This window comes from Zingiber officinale, chromosome 3B (assembly GCF_018446385.1).
Source record: "Zingiber officinale cultivar Zhangliang chromosome 3B, Zo_v1.1, whole genome shotgun sequence".
NCBI lineage: Eukaryota > Viridiplantae > Streptophyta > Magnoliopsida > Zingiberales > Zingiberaceae > Zingiber > Zingiber officinale.
The window spans coordinates 1,682,369-1,701,709 of NC_055991.1; the positions used below are offsets into that span (position 1 = coordinate 1,682,369).

Genomic DNA, 19,341 nt, shown 5'->3' on the forward strand with positions numbered 1-19,341 from the left:
ATAAAAGATTCGTGAACCAAATACGACTCAACTTTATAAATTCAAACTTGAGTTTGATGGTAAGAGTAATAATTTAATAGATTCATTTATTAAATATTTATCATAATTTAATATTGACAACCTAATGTAACTCTCCACTTTTATCTAAACTCAGGATTATTCAAGTAACACTTCTTTAAACTAAAGGATCTCATGAAACTTTGTCGAGCCTTGAGTTAAAAGTTAAAAGACACTGAATTTCCTAATCGAAATAAAATTCATGCCTTGCTTTCAAAACAATTGTTTGTATCAAAAACAATATAGCAGGAACTAAACATGCCAAATTATTGAGTATGTGACTTCCTCAAGCAAGTGCCAACTTATCGATACTGACTATTGCAACTCATGTCATGGAGAAGCCAAAGACAGGTCTGCAAAAGACTCTTGTGAAGCTACATCCTCCTCTGAAATGACAATGTAGTTCCCTGGAGCTGCTGATCTACCGGTACCGTCTCTCTTTCCGTCCCTGCTCATTGATGTAGAGCTGTTGAGGGATGATCGCCGATTAGGAGTTGCATTTCCATTTGCTTGAAGGCCGACGATCTTTCTTGGACTGAGTGAAAGAGCTGGAGTTGGCCTTGAACCAAACACAATTTCTTGTTCAGTGGCTAGTAGCTGTTGCTCGTGAATGCGCTTTTGGTCCTGATATTGAATTATGAACTTTGTGAGTTTGAATGTTCACATATAAGGATTAGGACTAGACAAAGAGTACCCTCTGCCTTCGTTTCATCACGTCCCTTTCCTGCCTTAACACGGTGTATTCATCGAGCATAGCAAGCAGCGAAATTCCATCATATATGAACGGTATGCCTCGATCATCTTCCCATGCCCGAGTCTTGGCAATCAGCATATCAACAAGAGCTAGACCACCAAATAGTTGTCAGTGTCAGTACCAGAAAAATATTAATGAACAAGAGAACTGGCAAGCTGTTGAAAACAAGAATTATAAATGGATCAGGGTTATGAAACTTGCTATTACCCAATCATACTTATGTGGTTCAGAAACAAATTTCTCGTTCGTGTATGTGCAAATCTTGTTTCACAAAATATATTGTATAAAAACATCGAAAAGGGCAACTCCGACAAGGCTGTGCAGAGATACCTGGAGTTTTGTTAACCAACACACGAGCTTTTTCTGCGCGCTTGAGATTTAAATGTGCTCCTCTACTCGAGTTGTATCTGTTCTCATCCTAAAACGGTACGTATGCCCCAGAAGTCAGACTGTCTGGGAGTTTAACATGAATGAACAGAATGTTTTGTACTACCTCTATTAAGAAAAAGTCTTTAACTACCTCCTATCAACAAAGAATCTTGACCAGAAACCAGAGATATACTAGATTCTATTGTTGGAAATGGACAATAAAGTGTTGAAAGTGGAAGAACATTTAACAGTACCATATTGTATTCTTCGAGCCAGCTTTCTTCTTGGCATGCTGAGATCCATTTTTCAACCTTTTCCAAGATTTCCTCTCTGCTGATTGCTTCCTCTTTAGCTCTCAGTATCTGATTATCGATTTCTGCTAGTAGTTCGGAAGGTTCAACTGTCCCAGAGTCAACTAAAGCCAATATTTTATCCCTGGCACCCACAGAATCTATCTCTATGTGAGTGCGAGCGTAAATGACTTCGAGTTCAGTTTGTTTCTTGAAAGCTATTTCCATCATCTTGCTTGCCTTAAGCTGATCTAATCTTTCAACTTCTGCTTCAGCCTTGACACAGTAAGAGAGCAAGAAACATAGAAAAACACTGGAAAAACCCGATCTTAAATTTGAAAGGAAAAGTGTCGAAACTCCATCAATGACTAACCTGCTCAATCAAGTCTAGAGCAACAGCCCCGGGAGCAGTAACCTCTTGACTGTGGCAGAGATATTGCATGTTACATGATCAAACAGACTCTGCTCTTCGGTTGGAGTATCCATAAGATTCCAAAGATCAGTAAGCTGAGAAGCTAACTCTTGCAGCTGAAAATGAATTGAGCAGAACTCAGAACTAGCACATGGAAATACATGTATTTGATTGATTTTGTTAGTTGACAAAATGTGTAGTGATATGTTAGGGAAAAAGGACAATACAACTAGAGTAAAATATTCTTAACTAGATTTATCCATGCAAATTGCTCGTTGAATGAACAAAAGTTCATTCAAAGAAACCATTTTATACTCGTTGAGCATTTGGAGTTATTAATACCCTTGAGATGCTTTTTCAACTTCTGAGACAAAAGCTGGATGAATTGTAGGCATGGGAAAAATTAGAAGACAAGGGAGATTGCACAAAAATTATAAGCTAGATAAGAGATGAGAAAGCATGAACGAGAGAGGAGGGAAGGCATGACCATATATCAACATCCACTTTATCTGAATGTTCAATCGAAATGGTGCACATTGACAGCTACATATTGGCCGTGCATATTCTCACTAGCATAAAACAGGAGATACTTGAAGGAAAAAAAAAAACCTTTTGCAGCCTTGTTTTCTTATCCTCTTTAAGTGCTAGGACCCTTGCAGACAGCTTGGATAAAGTGATATCACTGATGCTTGTTGATTGTACACCAATGGAATCATTTAGGCTGGGATGAACCTCCATTATGGTACTGAAGAAATCCAAACCCAGAACGGCACAGAGGTCGTGCGCTGTGCTAACGAGATCAAGGACCTTGTGCAATCTATCACTCTGCAAAGATAGAGATTTAGATGTTAACACATGATTTATGCTTGCTAATTAAACTAGGTCATAATACTAGGATAAGGAACCTTTTATTCCTGAAGTTGTTGCAGCTGTGCATGGTACTCATCCAGCTTCTTCGATGATAAATCGTCTTCATCCACTCTAGGTGACTCCGTTTGCTCACTAATCTTTAATGTTCCGGTAATTTCTCCTCGAATTTTCTCAATTTCCAATTGCACACAAGCAAATTCTCTTATCCTATCCTTTTTCTTCTGGGACAATTGTTCCAGAAGTGGAGCTGTATCTGAAAGTTGCTCTTTGATTGTACCAGAGGACTTGTTAGGCTGACAAGATCAAATAAAAATACTATTACAAAAAACCTAACTGAAAGTAATAATCAACAACAATAAATTTATATTATGGTTAATCCTGTAATTTTTAATAAACAACTGATGCATTCCCACAAAACTCCACAACCATGTTTGACTACAACAAGCACATTTCAGCGAAAATTACCATTCGTCAGAAACTCCTTCCACTAAGATGAACTGTGCTTCTAGTCAACACTTTCTATAGACCATGACAAATCGATATATAAAGGTTTCTGAGGTTGATACAATGGTGATATTTTGATTTAAAAAATGAACTAGAGGAAGGCATTCATGGATTATTGCCAACTTTGCCTACAAAGTAAAGGAACAGACTTCATATCCATGTAGCATACAGCATAGTCTATTTTCCATCTCACATTATGTGAAGGTAATTGGGGAAGAAGTAACAATGATTGAATATAATGGTGGTATCATGTTTAGCATAGCTATTTCTAACTAGTAGTCTAGCATGCACACGAATAAACTTAGCAACATATTGGCTTCCACAGATACGTATCGTTAAGCAAAATGGAAGATTTAACAATGTGACTCACAAAGCTGATAAAAGATTTCTCCCCAAGGGCAGAAAGAAGTCCAGCAAGCTCAGCTTTCGAATCAGCTAATGACTGGAGAAGCAGTGACCTTGTCTTTGAAGCTTGTTCAACTTTCTTCTTATAAACCTCTAAGCACTCCAGTTCTAGCTGAAGGAGCATCCTGTCACGTTCTTCTTCGTTCTCACCAACCTCATCCCATATTATCTAAATCGAAGGGACAGTGATTGATTCAACTCCAAATAACTCCATGCATCAGGAATAAGAACATGAGGTACCTGTAGCTGTTGCAGCAACGACCCACATGTGGTTTCAACTAACAATGGCTTTAGTGTATCTGTGACTGCCATGTACAATTCCACCAACACCTGCACTATCAAAAGACTATATTTTTCAATGCAAACTGTCCAATGTACAGGCAGAAGAGGCAAGTGTTGCTTATCGCGAAAAGGACTTGGGCTGTGATAGTTGCCTCAGCTGCTGCGTGAAGAAATGAAAAGGATCTTGAACCATGGTTAGTAGGATGAAGCAAAATTAGTTATGGCTGAAAAATGAATATGTAGGGCAACTGCCACCAATTTTCACTTCCAATTTAGAATAAAAGGCCAACAGAATCGAAGTTCCATAATAATCAAAGATGCAATTACAGCAACAGGAGACTGAACCTAGATAATTGTCTAATATAAATCTGATCAAATTGAAACAACCAGGTTTGTTTACTCAGGAAATCGAGGGAAAAAAGGGAGAAAATTCAAAAGCGCAAGAACACCATCTTTCTTGCTCATAGAAACAGTTCATATCTTGATAGGAACTTGTTGGAGCAAAGAAGCAACATGTTTTCCAGTCAAAAATCTTAATTTTATGGCATTGTAGTGACCAGGGGTGGCTTTCAAAGTCCAATAAACAAACCAAGCAACAAATCCAAAATGTCATCAACTTATGAACCTAAACCCTTTCAGCACAGAACCTGCCAAGCCCAACTACACGATGAATGAAAATTCCAAGGTGAACAAAAGGCAGAAAAATTAAAAGGAGCAGACTTCCGCAGAGACGCGACTCCAACCGACGCAATGGGAACCGACAACAACCGAACCCGACGGACGAACCCTCGTTCAGCAATCTGGGCACCAATTCGGAGCCGGCGCCAAGAGTCGCAGGAAACTAAAGGAAAGAAATCCCCCAAAGGAGCGCGCTTTCGTAGAGGAGGTCTCGACTCTCGAGAAAGCGAAGACTCTCACCGCGTTTGGACGTGGAACGTAACAAATGGGAGAGTTAGATCTTGAAAGGATGATTTCTGAGCCTTTTTTCCCTCTCCGTCGCCGCCGCCGCCGCCGTCGTCCACCACTGCGGTGTGTTTGGTCTTCGGTCTTCTGTTAGCTCAGTGAACGGGCTGCGTCTCGGGACAAATACTAAATCATAATCGATAATTTACTAAAACACCCTTCTAACAATTGAAACTACATACAAACAAAAAAAAAATAAAAAAATAGGGATGATCGTGAATCAAGTTGGTTCGATTATTAGGGTAAAAAATTATCCGACCTTACTAGATCAGATAATACAATATCAGTACCTAATCCGGTCCTATATCCGACGGTTATTATGTATCAGATATCCGACGAATTGTTAATTATTTAGATATCCGACTCTATATCCAATTAAATATAAAATATAAATATAAAATAACAAAAAAATAAAATATTTTAAAATGATAATAGATATTATTCATTACATGTTATAGCAGTAAATCACCAGTAGCTACTACAACATGTAGTAGCTTATCGGCAGTAACTACTACAACGTATAACAACTTATCAATAGTAGTTGCTACAAGTAAAGATGATCGTAAATCGGGTTGGTTCGGTTATTAGGATAAAAAATTATCCGGCCTTATTAAATCGGATAATACAATATCAGGATTCTATATCCGGTAAATTTTTTTTTCGATTCGGTTCGAATTGGTATAAGCGGATTGGTCGATTTGACGAGTTAATTGCTCACCCTAAAAAGAACACTCAGAAAAACATTTCCTTTTCCACAAAACACCCTTAAGCATAATTTATGTTATAAAACAGCATTTGATCTGTTTTCTCGTGAAAAAAAAAATCAATCATGTGAAAATCTTCGATCATTCTTCTCTTTATTAGAACTTTACTTCAAGTATATTTAAAGGTGAGAGAACAGAGGACCATAAGGTACAAAAAAATCATGTGAGATCAGTTAATTACAAAAATCAATATTTTTTTTTTATTCATTATGAGTTCTAAGATCTTTTTTGTAGGAAGTGTTCAAACACAGTCAATCCAATTTGATCTGCAAATCTCTCTCAAGATATCTCAATATTTTGTTATACTAAATCATAAAGAACATAGTTGTCGTTCATTAAAGATTTTATATTAAGAATTAGCGAACAAATTCGCCTCGTGTCTCCATCTACACACGTTGCTACAGAAGCTCCGATTTTCACCGTGCAGCCATAGGTCCCAGTCGTGGGTGCCGAATGCTCTCCCACACTGTCGATTCGGGCACACCAACTCGACTCTCTCCGGCCTGACCCAAGTCATGTCCCTCATGGTCGCCGCCGCCTCCCTTCTGCATTCTCGAATCAAGCCGCAGCCACCAAGCGACGTCGCCGCACCGCCCGTCTTCTCCGCGGCCGCCAGCTCGCTCAACACTCGCACCGCTAGCGGCCGCGTCTCCGGCTCAGAAAACAGCAGCATGCCGAGCACGTACGCCGCAACAGGGTGCTCGCCCATCTTCGCCTTCTGCAAGTGGCTCAATCCCACCGTCTTCTCCTTCGAGTTGAAGATCTCTTCCTGCGACAATCAACATGAACGTGAGAAAAATAAATCGAACGATTGATCATAGTTAATTGGAATCAAATCAACTTACGAGGCCGAGGATGAAACAGGCATCGAGGTTGTCGCAGCGGGCGCAACCACGAAGCAGCTCCAGGTACTCTTTCCGATCAAACCAGTTGAGACAGAGCTCAAGCTCCCTCCTCACATGCATGAATTTCCCCACTTTCTTCGCTCTCGAGGCCTCGTGAAAATCTTTACACCTGAAAATAATTAAGTCGAGTACAATCACATTAACTCGATCAATCAACAAATTATAAACCCTACACGTTTATACAATTGACTTACGATTCCCGTAGGCGCTTCAAGTCTCTGCGCGGCGTGGAGGAAGTGGACGCGACACGGACGAACAACTCCACGGTGAGGTCGTGGGGAAGGGAGGTGACGCTGACGTTCCCTGTAGTTGTCATGGCGGCCGGCGACTATGATCTCTGTTCTCCTTCCAACTTCCAAAGCTTGTGGATGCTCCAATCAGAGAAAGAAGCAAATAGATTGATTTGTTACGTTGGAAACAATAGATAGATGTATATTTATACAGACAGTGTAAATATTGGCGGGTGGAAGATTCTTCCTGTTTTTTAGGAAAGAATTAACTAGATTTCCTTGATTTTTGGTAAAACATATAGATTCCTATTCGTTAGGAACTAAATCCGAGAAGTTTGTTAGATTTTTTAGTTTCAAATTTGATAAGATTGAGGCGATATTAGTCTCAATTAATTTGACCGAATTAGTTAAGCTAGATTGAATTGAGAAGTAAAAAAAAGGTATCAAATTTAGTATAATTTTCTTTTTCTTTATTTTTGGCGGGTGCTGAAATTTTAGGAAAAAAATCTCGCGAGGTATTTTCTCATAGATTTTTTTCCCCCTTTTTTAGGAACAGAATTTAGCAAGTCGGCTGTTTGAGTAGTTCTGAAGAAATCAACTAACTTTTTTATTCCAATTTAAGTCGACATAATTTAGTTGTGGCAGTGTGTTTTCGGAGGAAGATTTCTATTTCCAGTCTTAAATTAAATTGTATACCGATTTAATTAACAGGCAAAGTACGATGCTAAATTTGTGAATTAATTTGAGGCTTAGAGAAAGACAATGCTGCTGCAGTGAAAGGATCATCTGAAATTGAGGCTTAAATATATGTAATTTAATCGCCGCCCTGGATGGATTCACCAACAACAATAAACGTTACATGATTTCATGAACTGACGTCCATGGAAACCACCACGGTCATTAATCTTTCTACATTGCTGCATACATTCCTCGAGCTTGAGAGTTGTAACGACGAACGATACACAAGGTTACTGAGAACTCGAACCCTATGCTACACACCTACAACGTAATAGAACAATGTAACTCAATGTAGGAGGTGAGTATTTGATCGGCATTGTAGCTTCTGAGTAGATAGGTGCACGGCCATTCGCCAAGTAACAATTTAACATTAGCTAAGTTATAGCAGGGGCAAGGTGCCAGCACATATAAAAATGGAGACGGCGGTTTCGGCCAAGTTATGTGTCATCGTCATCGTCATCCCCACCTAAGTGATCGCCATCATAGCCCTCTCGTCCTCCGACCCCAGCAATCATTCGGTTTCTCCATCCACGATCCCGCTCCATGGATTGCCCATGCGAATACTGGTGCTCCCCTTCTTCTGCCAAGGAAAAAGAGAGCAAATTAGTTGGAAATAAAAATCCTGAGAGAATAAGTGTGTAATGGCACAAAACCAATCGCACAAAGGATTTTTTCAGTTGATTGATTTACCACTTTCACCATCTGATACATCTGCAAGCCTCGCAATTGCAGCAATCAGTGATTGTTCTTGAACCTGCGAGAATAGACCTCAACATTAATTCGTGTGCATATCATGCAAAATACATGAAATGGGCAAAATTTTCATACTTTCAACAAGTTCTTGGCATCCTCCATATCCTTAGGATCAGGATGGCTTGCGCTAAAAACCTTCTCCACCTGATCGAAAGGTGCATTGTGTTAATAAGTACTTGTCTGGCAAAAGCACAGTGAAATTTTACAGAGCATACTTCTTTAATAAGTATCTCCGTGTCAAAAATCTCAATGTCACCGGTGCTCTTCTTGCCAATGCCGTTTTGGGGTGGTTGAAAATCTTTCTTTGCTTGATTTTTCATTGATCCTCTACCTCTTCCTGCTCCTGGAATTGCACCGCCACGACCCGAGGTTTTTTTAACTCCACGTTCAGGTGCACCCGGACCAGGATGATGACTGATTCCTGGATCCTCACCATCCCATCTTAAATCTTCAGGGGGAATCTGCATATCGATGATTTAAGTAGTGTTACGAAATTATATGATTAAGAAACAGTAATTGATATTAAACAGTTAAATGATAAATCACTATTCCCCTTGATGTCAACACTGAATCCGCCAAGGTCCAGGAAAAAAAGCAAAAAGAATCAAGGTATATTAAAATGGAAGAAAAAGAAGGCCACTTAAATATGTTAAGAAGCTCAGAGATGGCATTAACTGACACACCAAAAATGTTATCAAGCACAAATAAGTTGCTAATATGACATTTATTAGTAGTGTACAAAAAACCTAGAAGTTGCCCCAAAATAGTTGGGAGTGACATGAGTTGATGAATGACGTATTAATAACTTAAATCTGAGAACATTTAGTTATACTCACTTGCTACTCAAAAAGTGTATCAAATAGCTAACTGGTGAGTTATGACAAATTTATCAAATCATAGCCAAACTTGATAAATCAAAACTCCAGTTTTGTCTGTGGGCGGTAATTAATACAAATGGGTCTCCAACTTTAATTTCAGAAAATGGTATGGGCTAGCAAGGAAATGTAAAAAAGATGAAATTGAAATGAGAGAAACTTGATGTGCCAACGGTATGAACATGTATCTCCAGCATTAGATTAATAAGAGAGGCATTCTTTTTCACATGCATCATACTATCTTGTTCATTTGTCCCCAAGATAAGAATCAAAAGAAATGCTAAAAAATAATATATCAAGTAAAAGACCAATTGCAAAGCTATTAAATCATAAGAAAAACAATATTTTGAGCCAATTTGAAGGAATAATCCACATTGTTATAAGTCACTGGGAGTGATAGTTTTAAACATCCAAGAGATTGTGTCACAACAGCTAAAACCATGCAAACACCCCTATAGCAGATCTACCTATTTATCAATTTCTGATTCAACAAATGACTACTGCAAAAAACAACTCTCTAAGGTCGAGATGGACACCTTTAGCAACCATGTAGTGATCGAAGGTGTCTTAACCACTACTGCACCAGTACTCGTAAGTCATCCAAATTCACATGTCTCTGACTATAATTAAAATTTCCTACAATAACTCTGCTGTAATTGTCAACTAAAGAAAGCAAGTCACGAAGTGGACAATCACACCCAAAGCCAGTGCAAAAGGCAAAGCTCAATGCTAAAATCACAATTAGCACAACATCATTATGTAAAATTAATTCTTGGTAAATAAGCAAGCCTTATATCTACTTTGTAACCTAACCTCAAAAAGTTATATCATATTTATCAACTCCTGCATGAGCAGAAGAAGCCTGATTCATATTAAAGAAACTTCTATCCGTCCTGTTGTCAATTAGCTCCAATTCAATTACAATGGTTCAATCCATCGTATTAATTGAGGCATTCACCGGCATGGATACCTATTTACAAAGCAACCAAGAATGTGGCATGTCCACAATTGTGCTAAAGTAACTTGGAATCATTGCTGGGTCAAAATTTGAAGATTATTGATCATCATATCCTATAAGCATTTCATGATTATTAAATTTTTTGTATATATTTTGTAGCTTATGCTTTGTGCATAATTTACAATTTTCTTCTAACATTATTATTTTCTATTAATAAATGCATTTTAAAAATCATAAGCAACCCATCTAAAAGAGAGAGAAGGTGAGAAGAGCTGCCAAAAATGGGAACTTTTTGACTGCTGTCCCAGATCTTTAGATTGCTAGAACAATTGATGCTTATAAGCAGCGGTGTGAAAATAAGAAGGAAACATGGACGACCTTTGTTCAAACCCTCGCTTGCATCAGCCTGACCCCTCTTCCACCTCACAGATTTGATTCAGCTAGGTTCCCAATCCAACTGATCTTGTTGGTGGGAACCAGATTCCATCTCATTTCTGATCTAGTCTGTGTTTCTAATCATTGTGCATGATTTGGACCTTAGGATAATGTGATTCCATGGCTGGAATATGATTGTGATAATTTTGTTTACAAGTGAATTTAGAAACAGTTGAAGAGCAAAACATGAATCAGGAAGTTTTAAAATACAAGAAACAATCAATTTACCTCCTTCAGATTAACCCATTCCCATGTCTCATGCTCCATGCCAACATCATAAACAAGTGCATGCAGACCCTGTGACCAGAATATTCAAGAGTTGACAATGCATTAACAAGAGGAAACTAAAAGCATTGCAAGGACTTACTTCCACCGGATTATAATCAAGAATAACAGCTTCATAAAAGCTATTATCTTCAGGCCATCTAGTCCTCACTTTACGCCCAATTAGTGGGTCATATGGTGCTGTTTTAGCTAGTTCAGCTGGAGCAGGTGCGCCAGAAGAATTCTTATTTGCCATATGGCCTCTTCCACCAGGACCCGAAGAAGGATACTGCATAGACTTTATTGAAGAAGCACCAGGTACTGCCTGACCCTGAAATTTCTGTATCACTTTGATCAAAGATGAAGGATGCATATGTATATTATATATATGATGTCTAAAACACAAATAACTATAGTACGTTTTTATCAACCAGGTAACTTACTGTCTTAGGCTTCTTGCCTTTGGCTCCTGTTGTAGCTCCCCTTTTGGCAGTTGATGATGATGGCTGCATGGGAGCTGCAACAGCCTGTGAGTGCAAACCAGTAGATGGTACATCCAAAGACAATGATGGAACAGGCTGTGTTCGTTGCCGCTTTCGAGAGGCGGAAATGGTAGGACTGGGTGCAGGAACATCTGATTGAACATTACTAAAAACCCCAGACTGGTGTCCACCTTCTTGTCTCCATTCCCTATGTAAAGTTGATAAATATAACAAAATACATTAAACTGGGTCTGATTCATTAGCATACCTTATTCTTCGAATAATGTCATCTGCGTTCACCCTATTTAATAGTTCTCTATGTTCTTCATCTGACACTCTGAGCTCCTTTCTTAGTTCAGTTATTAGACTTTCTTTTTCCTGAAAAAATTGCTCCATCAGGCATTCAATATGAAGAACCCCCAATAATGAAGTAGCTATGATGATTCAAGAGGACAATTACCCATGTAATGGCATCAGATTGAGCCTTAAATGCTCGAAGAACCGAACTGTATGCTTCTTGCTCAAGTCGGTGTATTTGGATTTCCATATCATTTTGCACCCTAGCATATGGAATTGCACCAACAATGGTCCTCCCATTACCTGTCATATGCCCTCTTACACCCCTGTTCTGATGGGGTGGTGGAAGATCATCATCAGTTCCTGCATCCGCGCAATACCATCATACAGCAAGCATACATGTAAATAAAATGTGTTAATGAAGCTGAGATTTTGATGCATAATTGATGATTTTTTACTAATAATATATGGGAATTCATCATTATGGAAATAAGAAGATGCAAATATTAAGCTAAAATAAAATTCTTTCCGGCTAACACAAAGCATGACCCCATCATCATCATAACATCAATAGAAATTAATAGTTAAGAACTTGAGATCCAAAAAGGCATCTAGACCACAAATCTCCCAGTAGTAAAAATGACTACAATTCCACAAGAAAAGACTATCAATCATAGTTCTAGGAGTCATATGTTTCACAATTCACTAGAGCTATCAGACAGGCTGGCTCGTCATCTTGGAGAGTTGGGAAATTCCCAACCCAAGGCGGGTAGCAAGTTAGGCAGGCCAACCCACGAGCCCACCAAAAAAATTAAAAAATATATATATAGAAAAGATTAAAATTTTTATGTTTGGGTTACGGATTAGGCAAATTGGATGATACTTTGGAAAAGAAAGAATACTCCCATCAGTTTCCTTGTATCTTAGTCAATTTGGTTGCATTCCATTGCATCATTTGCACCATAATGCACTCAATGTTTGTGACAGACTTTTTCAACTTGTTTATTATTACAATATGTTTGTTTTAGTGGATATGCTCTGGGATAAAAACATTGATGGTTGTTAAACCCATAAGCTGATGAAGTTGCCTTCGAACCCACTAGCCATCAAACGCACAAGTCCATTGAAATTTCCACTTCAGTTTAAGTTTTAGAGAAATTTTTTCCCTCAACCCGTGGGTCAACCCAAGCTCGCCGCAGGCCAACCCAAGCTCGTCGCAGGCCAACCCACGTGGGTGATTGGCCCACCTGGACGTGCATTTAAATGGATTGATAAAATTTCAACCCAATCTGCTTACTGGGGGGTTAATCCGACAGGCTCCAACAAAAATTGAAGGCTCTACGATTCACATCATATGATAGGGCTTCAAACCCACTAACCATCAAACGCACGAGTCCATTGAATTTTTCACTTCAATTTTAAGTTGAGATTTTTTTTCCAAAACCCGTTGGCCAACCCACGTGGGTGATTGGCCCACCTGGACACGCCTTTAAATGAGTTGATAAAATTTCAGCCCAACCTGTTAAATTTTCTTTTGATTTTTTTTTTTTTGGGGGGGGGGGGGGGGGGAACCAACAGACTCAACCCAAATTGAAGACTCTACGATTCACATCATATGATAGGATATGTTACTCGAACTTGAATAGGGTATGTGATACGTATATGGATCCAAACACCTGACATGTGATTTTTTTTTTCAAGTGGCCACACAGGTCTCATAAAAATTGTCCAAATTTAGAATAGGTATAGGAACACAAAGAATCTCTAAATTATAAATATTAATGTATATCATATATTTTGTATATAATGTATATACCATTATATCATAAATTTTATAGAGTATTATAATGCTTATAGTCATGACCTTATAGTTGATTTCATGTGACCTTGTGGTCACAGATTCAAGTCGCGGAAATAGTCTCTTACAATGCAGGGTAAGACTACATTCAATAGAATGTAATATGACCTGACCTTTCTCTAGGACCCCGCATTGCTAGGAGTTCGTGTACCAAGCTGCCCTTTATTATAATGTTTATAGTATATAATGTATATGCTATTATATGTCTATAAAGTATATGATATTTATAGTGTTGAGGGCCTAAAATTTTGAGAGATTTTATGAAAGAGTGAGTTAATACCCTAGTTAGGTCAGAGTAGGATGATGAAGAGTAGAAACAGGGTAAGTTCTATTGTTTATTTGCCATTACCTTCTCTGGAAGAAGGAATGCAACTTATATACCTTTCAGCCTAAGCTTCAGGAAAGTATTATTGTTTATTCAGCATTACCTTCTCTAGTGAAAAGAGTACGATTCATATAACTCTAAGCCTAAGCTTGTCAAACCATCCCGAGCAATTGGATGAGATTTCATCCCCTTGCTCAAAAAAGGAGAGCATCCTGTCACCCGTTCATTTCCATAATAGCTAAAAGCCCAGATAAACGAGCACAATCTTGTCCCGGCCCTACTAACCCTAGTTTCCCAACCATGCTTCTGCCTACGGAAGCACCATCTTCGAGCAAATCCTTATACCCACTATGATTCTCAATGAACTTCGAGAAAATAATTACCAGAGAAAAAAACCCTAAATCATGAGATTATCACCGTTCAGAGAAACAAATGCCAAAGAACGCTTACCACTACTATCGGAAGGATCGAATTCCATGCCGGGAATCCCTTGGTCACCAAATAACCGGTGCCTAAACGGCCTATAAACCCCCCAACCCGTCGAGTTCAACAAGAGAGCGATTTCCCCTCACTGCGACCCAATCAGCAGCTTCAGCATCATCGATTCCCGTTACCGGCGACCAAGAAACAGCCCAATTCGAGCATGCGGAAGAGAATCTGATCGGCAATCCGGACGGAGAGCGTGGAACCGGGGAGGAGATCGAGAGGGAGCGAGAGGAGCTGGCGTGCGGGGCAGAGAGCGAGGGAGGGGCAGAGGCGATCAGAAGAGGGATCGAGACGCAGGAAAAGACGCAAAAGGACGGACCCCAACGGGTTTTATAGAGGAAATTTGAACTGTTTTAAGTTCCAGGCTCGATGCGGGTCGGAGCTCCGATGGGCTTCGGCCTGCACGTCACGTGAGCATCACATGAGCCCGGTCCGGTTCGCACAACTCGAGCATTCGCTCGTCTTAAGAAGCCGGAAGGAAAACAAAAAAAAAAAAAACTCATCGTCCCTAATCGACTACCTGGAGAAGGAGCTCAACCTTGAATCTAAGAAACAAATACAAAATCTTCCTTACAGATACACAAACTGTTCATAACAATCCACTCTCATATGCTTCTAGCTAGCATCTCCTGGTACCTGCGGAAGGACTCCTGCTTCTCCAGCCTAAACTTCTCGTGGCAGCTCGTAATGAACTTCTCCGCGAGCCAGTCGATCTCGCGCTCATCCTCCTCGTCCCTTTCAGAGTCGTCTTCCTCCTCTGAATTATGCTCACTTTCAGTCATCTCGCACTCCTCCCTTTCAGTGAATCTGTAAGTTACAGCAGAGGAGTGCCGATTGAGCTTCTTCTTCAACTTCTGCTCTGTTTTCTTCTTGTTTACGAACTGCATGACCATGGACTTAGCGTTGCTCAGGCTTCTGGCCACGTGCTGGGCTTGTCCGAGGAGCTGCGACTTGAGGAGGCTCTTGAAGAGCAGGGATTTGGGGCGTTGTTGGTTGGCCATCTGCCCCAACGTTTCAAGTGTAGACAGGGAGCCAATTGCCTTGATTTATAAGCGTGCTGAGAATGGATTTTACTGCAAAATCAAAGGAAGGAGTTCGTAGTAGTACACATGCATGGGGGTGAAAAGATATCTTCCTACGTAAAAAGGTGATAGTGCTCCAGTGGCAAATGATCTGATGTTGCTTCTGTGACATTAGCATATTTGAAGAATATCTCTTCAACTAGGGAAACAAAGATGTTGTATTTTAACTGAAGACTCGTAGTAAATATCTGAAGACTTGTAAAAGTAGAGAATTTGATAGTTTTATAAGACATTCACAAGTTCACAAAATGTTACTATTTTATAAAAATGGCATCATCAGTTTGATTGTGCATACACTAGGAATGAGGTCACCTGTGGTGTTCATTCGAATTGAAAGAAGAGTGGATGGCATGGAAGGTGGCTATAATGTAGAGAGAATACTGATCCAGTGATGAGGAGGGGTCCGATCAGTATGGTGGTCAATGACATGGTGGAGGTCAAAGTCAAGTTGATCAACGTCTCGGTATTATCGTTCGATCGAGCAATCTCCTTTCTCGACCGAGAGTAAGAATCGTCGAGCCTGCATGAAGTAGATATTAGCACAACTCGTTCATGTACCGAGCTTCTGGCGATCAAACAGAAAAGGTATGTGTCGAGCAGCCAGTCCGCTCGGACTCATATCGGTAAAATAGTGACGATTAAGCAGACTACATTCAGACACAGCTTCGTTCTGCATAGCAGCGGAGCTCGAATAGTGGGATGTTGGCCGAGCGGCCATTCTGCTCGACCCGAGGACAAGATCGCTCGGACGAGCGATAGCTGGCCGAGCGACTCTTCCGCTCGGCCTGTAACAGACTAAAGGAGGATAAGAGGATATCCTTCTGGGAACCTGTGCCGTCGACAGACGGTATGCTTGACGGCATGTCAGGTAGAAGAGCGTACGACTGAAGCTTCCGCTGTCTTATCAGAGATATGCTCGGGTCGTTAAGATATGGTGTCAAGAACACTTTTCTGACACGTCTCTTCAGGATATGCTTTGAGGAGTGTGCGAGTCTCGAAAAGCATGCACGCGCTCCCTGGGAGTCTTATATAAAGACCCACAGACTTCGATGAAGGTATGCATATTCTTTACTATAGCTACAGTTACTCTGTCATTTTACTTTCTCGCTTCTTTTACATCGTCAGTGGTTGACTTGAACGTCGGAGGACTATCATCAGAGAACCCCTCCCTGGCTCGATACTGACATTGTTATGGTTATATATTTTACTGATGAAAAGTTTACCCATGATCAACAAGAGCACTATACTCTTAATATCCATCGTCTCGGCTCTTAGACATAATTACTGTATTTAATTGATTCGGCTGGTCTTCTTTATTGGAGCTTTCATAAACTGTTAGTTAAGAATTCAATTCACGTAGTTATCATCTCAAAAAAAAGATATTTTCTTGAATAATTAATTAATACTAATTATTGTGATGAAGATTTGGTTTTATATGACAATATAATTGCTTTTCTCTGAAAAAGAGTGAACATGGAAGAGCATAATTTCAGTAAAAAAAATAAAATCTAGATATATAATGCTGACTCTCGCCAATTATTCATCCAATATTAGTTATTAGTTACTGATTACTGCCGAGAGCTGACGGCGGTGGAAGGATCCGGCGGCACCGCTACCGGAATCGCTCCATCCAGCATTTGCACGACTGCCGAGATCGACGGCCTCAAGGCTGGATCCTCCTGAATGCACCAGAGCGCCACCGTCGCGAACCTCTCTGCCCTCTGCCTATCATCCTCGTCGTCCCTCAGCAGCAGTTCCAGCTTCCCATCTCTGTAGCAATCGTAGGCCCAATCCACCAAAATCGCCTCCCCCACCTCCTCCTTCTCCATCTCCAGATTCTTCCGGCAACTCACGATCTCCAGCAACATCACGCCGAAGCTGTACACGTCCACCTTCTTCGTGATCGCTACGCTCTTGAACCACTCCGGCGCCACGTACCCCCTCGTTCCCCGTATCCCCGTGTTGGTCCGCGTCTGGTCCGTCCGGAGCAGCTTCGCGAGGCCGAAGTCGGAGATCCTGGCAGTGAGGTTGTCGTCGAGGAGAACGTTCTGTGGCTTGATGTCGCAGTGGATGATCGGGGCGCTGCATTCCTCGTGGAGGTACATGAGCCCCCTTGCGATCCCGATCGCAATCGAAGCCCTCTGCTCCCACGGCGGTCGCTCGCCGCCGAAGAGGAACCCCTGCAACGACCCTCTGCTCATGTACTCGTATACTAGCAGTCGCTGCGATTCCTCGTGGCAGTAGCCGATCAGCCTCACCAAGTTCTTATGGTACGTCTTCCCGATCGATCTCACCTCATTGGTGAACTCTTTATCGCCGTCGTCGTCGATCACATTCCGCAGCCTGTCCAATCTCTTCACGGCGACGAGCATCGCACTCCCGCTCGACGACGGCAATTCCCCTTTATATACGACGCCAAAGGAGCCTCTGCCGAGCTCTTCTTTGAATTCTTTCGTTGCCTGCTCGAGCTCCTTGTAGGAGAAAGCTCTCAGATTTAGCTCCTCCAAGCTCCTTCGTTTCCCGACACTGTACTGGGCTCTGTTTCTCCGATGATAAGCGAGGACCGCGATGAGCGATCCGATTAGGATCAGGTTGAGAGAGCCGGAGCTCCCCAGAAGAAACCTTCCCGCTACACTCATCGGCCTCTGCCGCTCAAGGACCCTATCAAATGGAGCTAAAACAGAGTTGTTATTTGGGACTTTGATGAGCGCCAGGCGGTTGACGTAGCTCCCCGAATGGCCATAAGTCAGCGGCAGCTTCTTTTTAAAACACCCACTTGAGCTGTTGCTATCGCCATCCCAATATACTGCCAATGCACAAAAACAATCCCCCAAACAGAGATCGCGACACCGGCCTTCATCGACGTTGCCGTAGTACTCGTAATCGAAGTACCACGAGTCGAGGTCGTCCACCGGATGCATCATGAAGGAGTTGGGATCATAGCGATCGCAAGTCTGCGTAAAATTTGGCTTGCAGCCCTGGTACTCGTAATCGGGATCGATGAAGCTGTATTGCGGAAGGCACGTGCAGTTGATCTGGCTTTGCCCATCGCCCGACGAGCAATAGCTGTTGTAGCCGCAGACACCGCTGCCGGCGTTGTCGGCTACAAGGGTCCTGCAGATATCTTCAGGAACTCTCGCGGTCACGTTCCATGTGGAGTTGTTTTTTGGGTAAACGTACTGCCGGAAGACGCCGTCGGGGTCGAGCCTCGCGCGTTGATAGACGCTCTGTGGGGGGTAATTGAGTCCCGGGATTATAGGCACGGTGGTGCCGTTTCCTAGACTGTAGTAGATGCTCCCGTTGGCGTTGTAGACAAGCTCGTTGCCGGCGCCAGAGAAGTTAACGGACCAGTAGGCGGGGTACTGGTTCCCGATGGGAAGCGCCAAAGGGCAGAGCACGAGCTTGCCATCGTTCTGGGCCACGAGACTGAACCGGCCCTCGGAGAAGTCGGTGACGGTGATCTGGGAGCGCAGAGAGGAGTTCACCGGTAGGACCTGGCCGGGGAGCAACGTGTCAGTGGGGTGCTCGAAGCTCTGCCACAGGATGCCGCCGGTGGCGTCGGCGAGGACGAGGTTGCCAGTGTCAAGCACGGAGGCGGCGACAGCGTTCATTCCGCCAGGGGTGGTCCACGCCTCGGTGCCGTTCTCATCGCGGAGGGAGAGGCGGCCGTCGGCAGTGAGGTTCACGGTGGCGCCCGATGCTAGCAGAGCGTTGCGATTGGCGGACCAGACGACCGACTTGGGCGACGTATAATTGAACCAGATGGCAAGGAGGAAGTGGTTGGAGTCGGCGGGGAAGAAGCCAAAGGCGAAGTCGCCGGAGGGGGAGGGCCAGGATTGGCGTGAGCCGCCGGCAGTGAGGACGGTATCGCTAGTGATGTTAGAGTAGCTCTGCCCACCGGAGGTGGTGGCCAAGGCGAGGAAGAAAAGGACGAGAAGACGGAGGAGGAATGGAGTCGGCATGCTGCCGAACATGATCGGAGA

General features: G+C 42.0%; 3 protein-coding genes and 1 pseudogene across 5 annotated transcripts; all 4 read right to left on the minus strand.

The window, feature by feature from the left end:
* Window positions 1-156: 156 nt before the first annotated feature.
* Window positions 157-4,997, minus strand: LOC122055452 (annotated as a pseudogene).
* Window positions 4,998-7,615: 2,618 nt separating this feature from the next.
* On the minus strand, window positions 7,616-14,587 carry LOC122055453 (protein EMSY-LIKE 3-like). 3 transcript variants are annotated; one of them, XM_042616903.1, is made up of 10 exons: window positions 14,241-14,587; window positions 11,771-11,970; window positions 11,579-11,688; window positions 11,272-11,518; window positions 10,932-11,168; window positions 10,793-10,861; window positions 8,512-8,757; window positions 8,372-8,440; window positions 8,234-8,297; window positions 7,616-8,120 (listed from the first exon to the last, which is right to left on the minus strand). In XM_042616903.1, the coding sequence occupies exons 1-10, from the start codon at window positions 14,266-14,268 to the stop codon at window positions 7,981-7,983; spliced, it is 1,410 nt and encodes a 469-aa protein (XP_042472837.1). In that variant the 5' UTR covers window positions 14,269-14,587; the 3' UTR covers window positions 7,616-7,980. The 3 variants fall into 3 exon arrangements, with proteins under 3 accessions (XP_042472837.1, XP_042472838.1, XP_042472836.1); XM_042616904.1 differs by having other exon boundaries at window positions 7,616-8,123; window positions 10,932-11,159; window positions 14,241-14,586; XM_042616902.1 differs by having other exon boundaries at window positions 7,616-8,123; window positions 14,241-14,586.
* Window positions 14,588-14,784: 197 nt separating this feature from the next.
* LOC121967944 lies at window positions 14,785-15,277 on the minus strand. The gene is made up of 2 exons (XM_042518481.1): window positions 14,913-15,277; window positions 14,785-14,821 (listed from the first exon to the last, which is right to left on the minus strand). The coding sequence occupies exons 1-2, from the start codon at window positions 15,275-15,277 to the stop codon at window positions 14,785-14,787; spliced, it is 402 nt and encodes a 133-aa protein (XP_042374415.1).
* A 1,505-nt stretch (window positions 15,278-16,782) lies between these two features.
* LOC122055454 (G-type lectin S-receptor-like serine/threonine-protein kinase LECRK1) lies at window positions 16,783-19,341 on the minus strand. The gene has a single exon (XM_042616905.1). It carries the CDS (start codon window positions 19,330-19,332, stop codon window positions 16,927-16,929), a length of 2,406 nt encoding a protein of 801 aa, XP_042472839.1. The 5' UTR covers window positions 19,333-19,341; the 3' UTR covers window positions 16,783-16,926.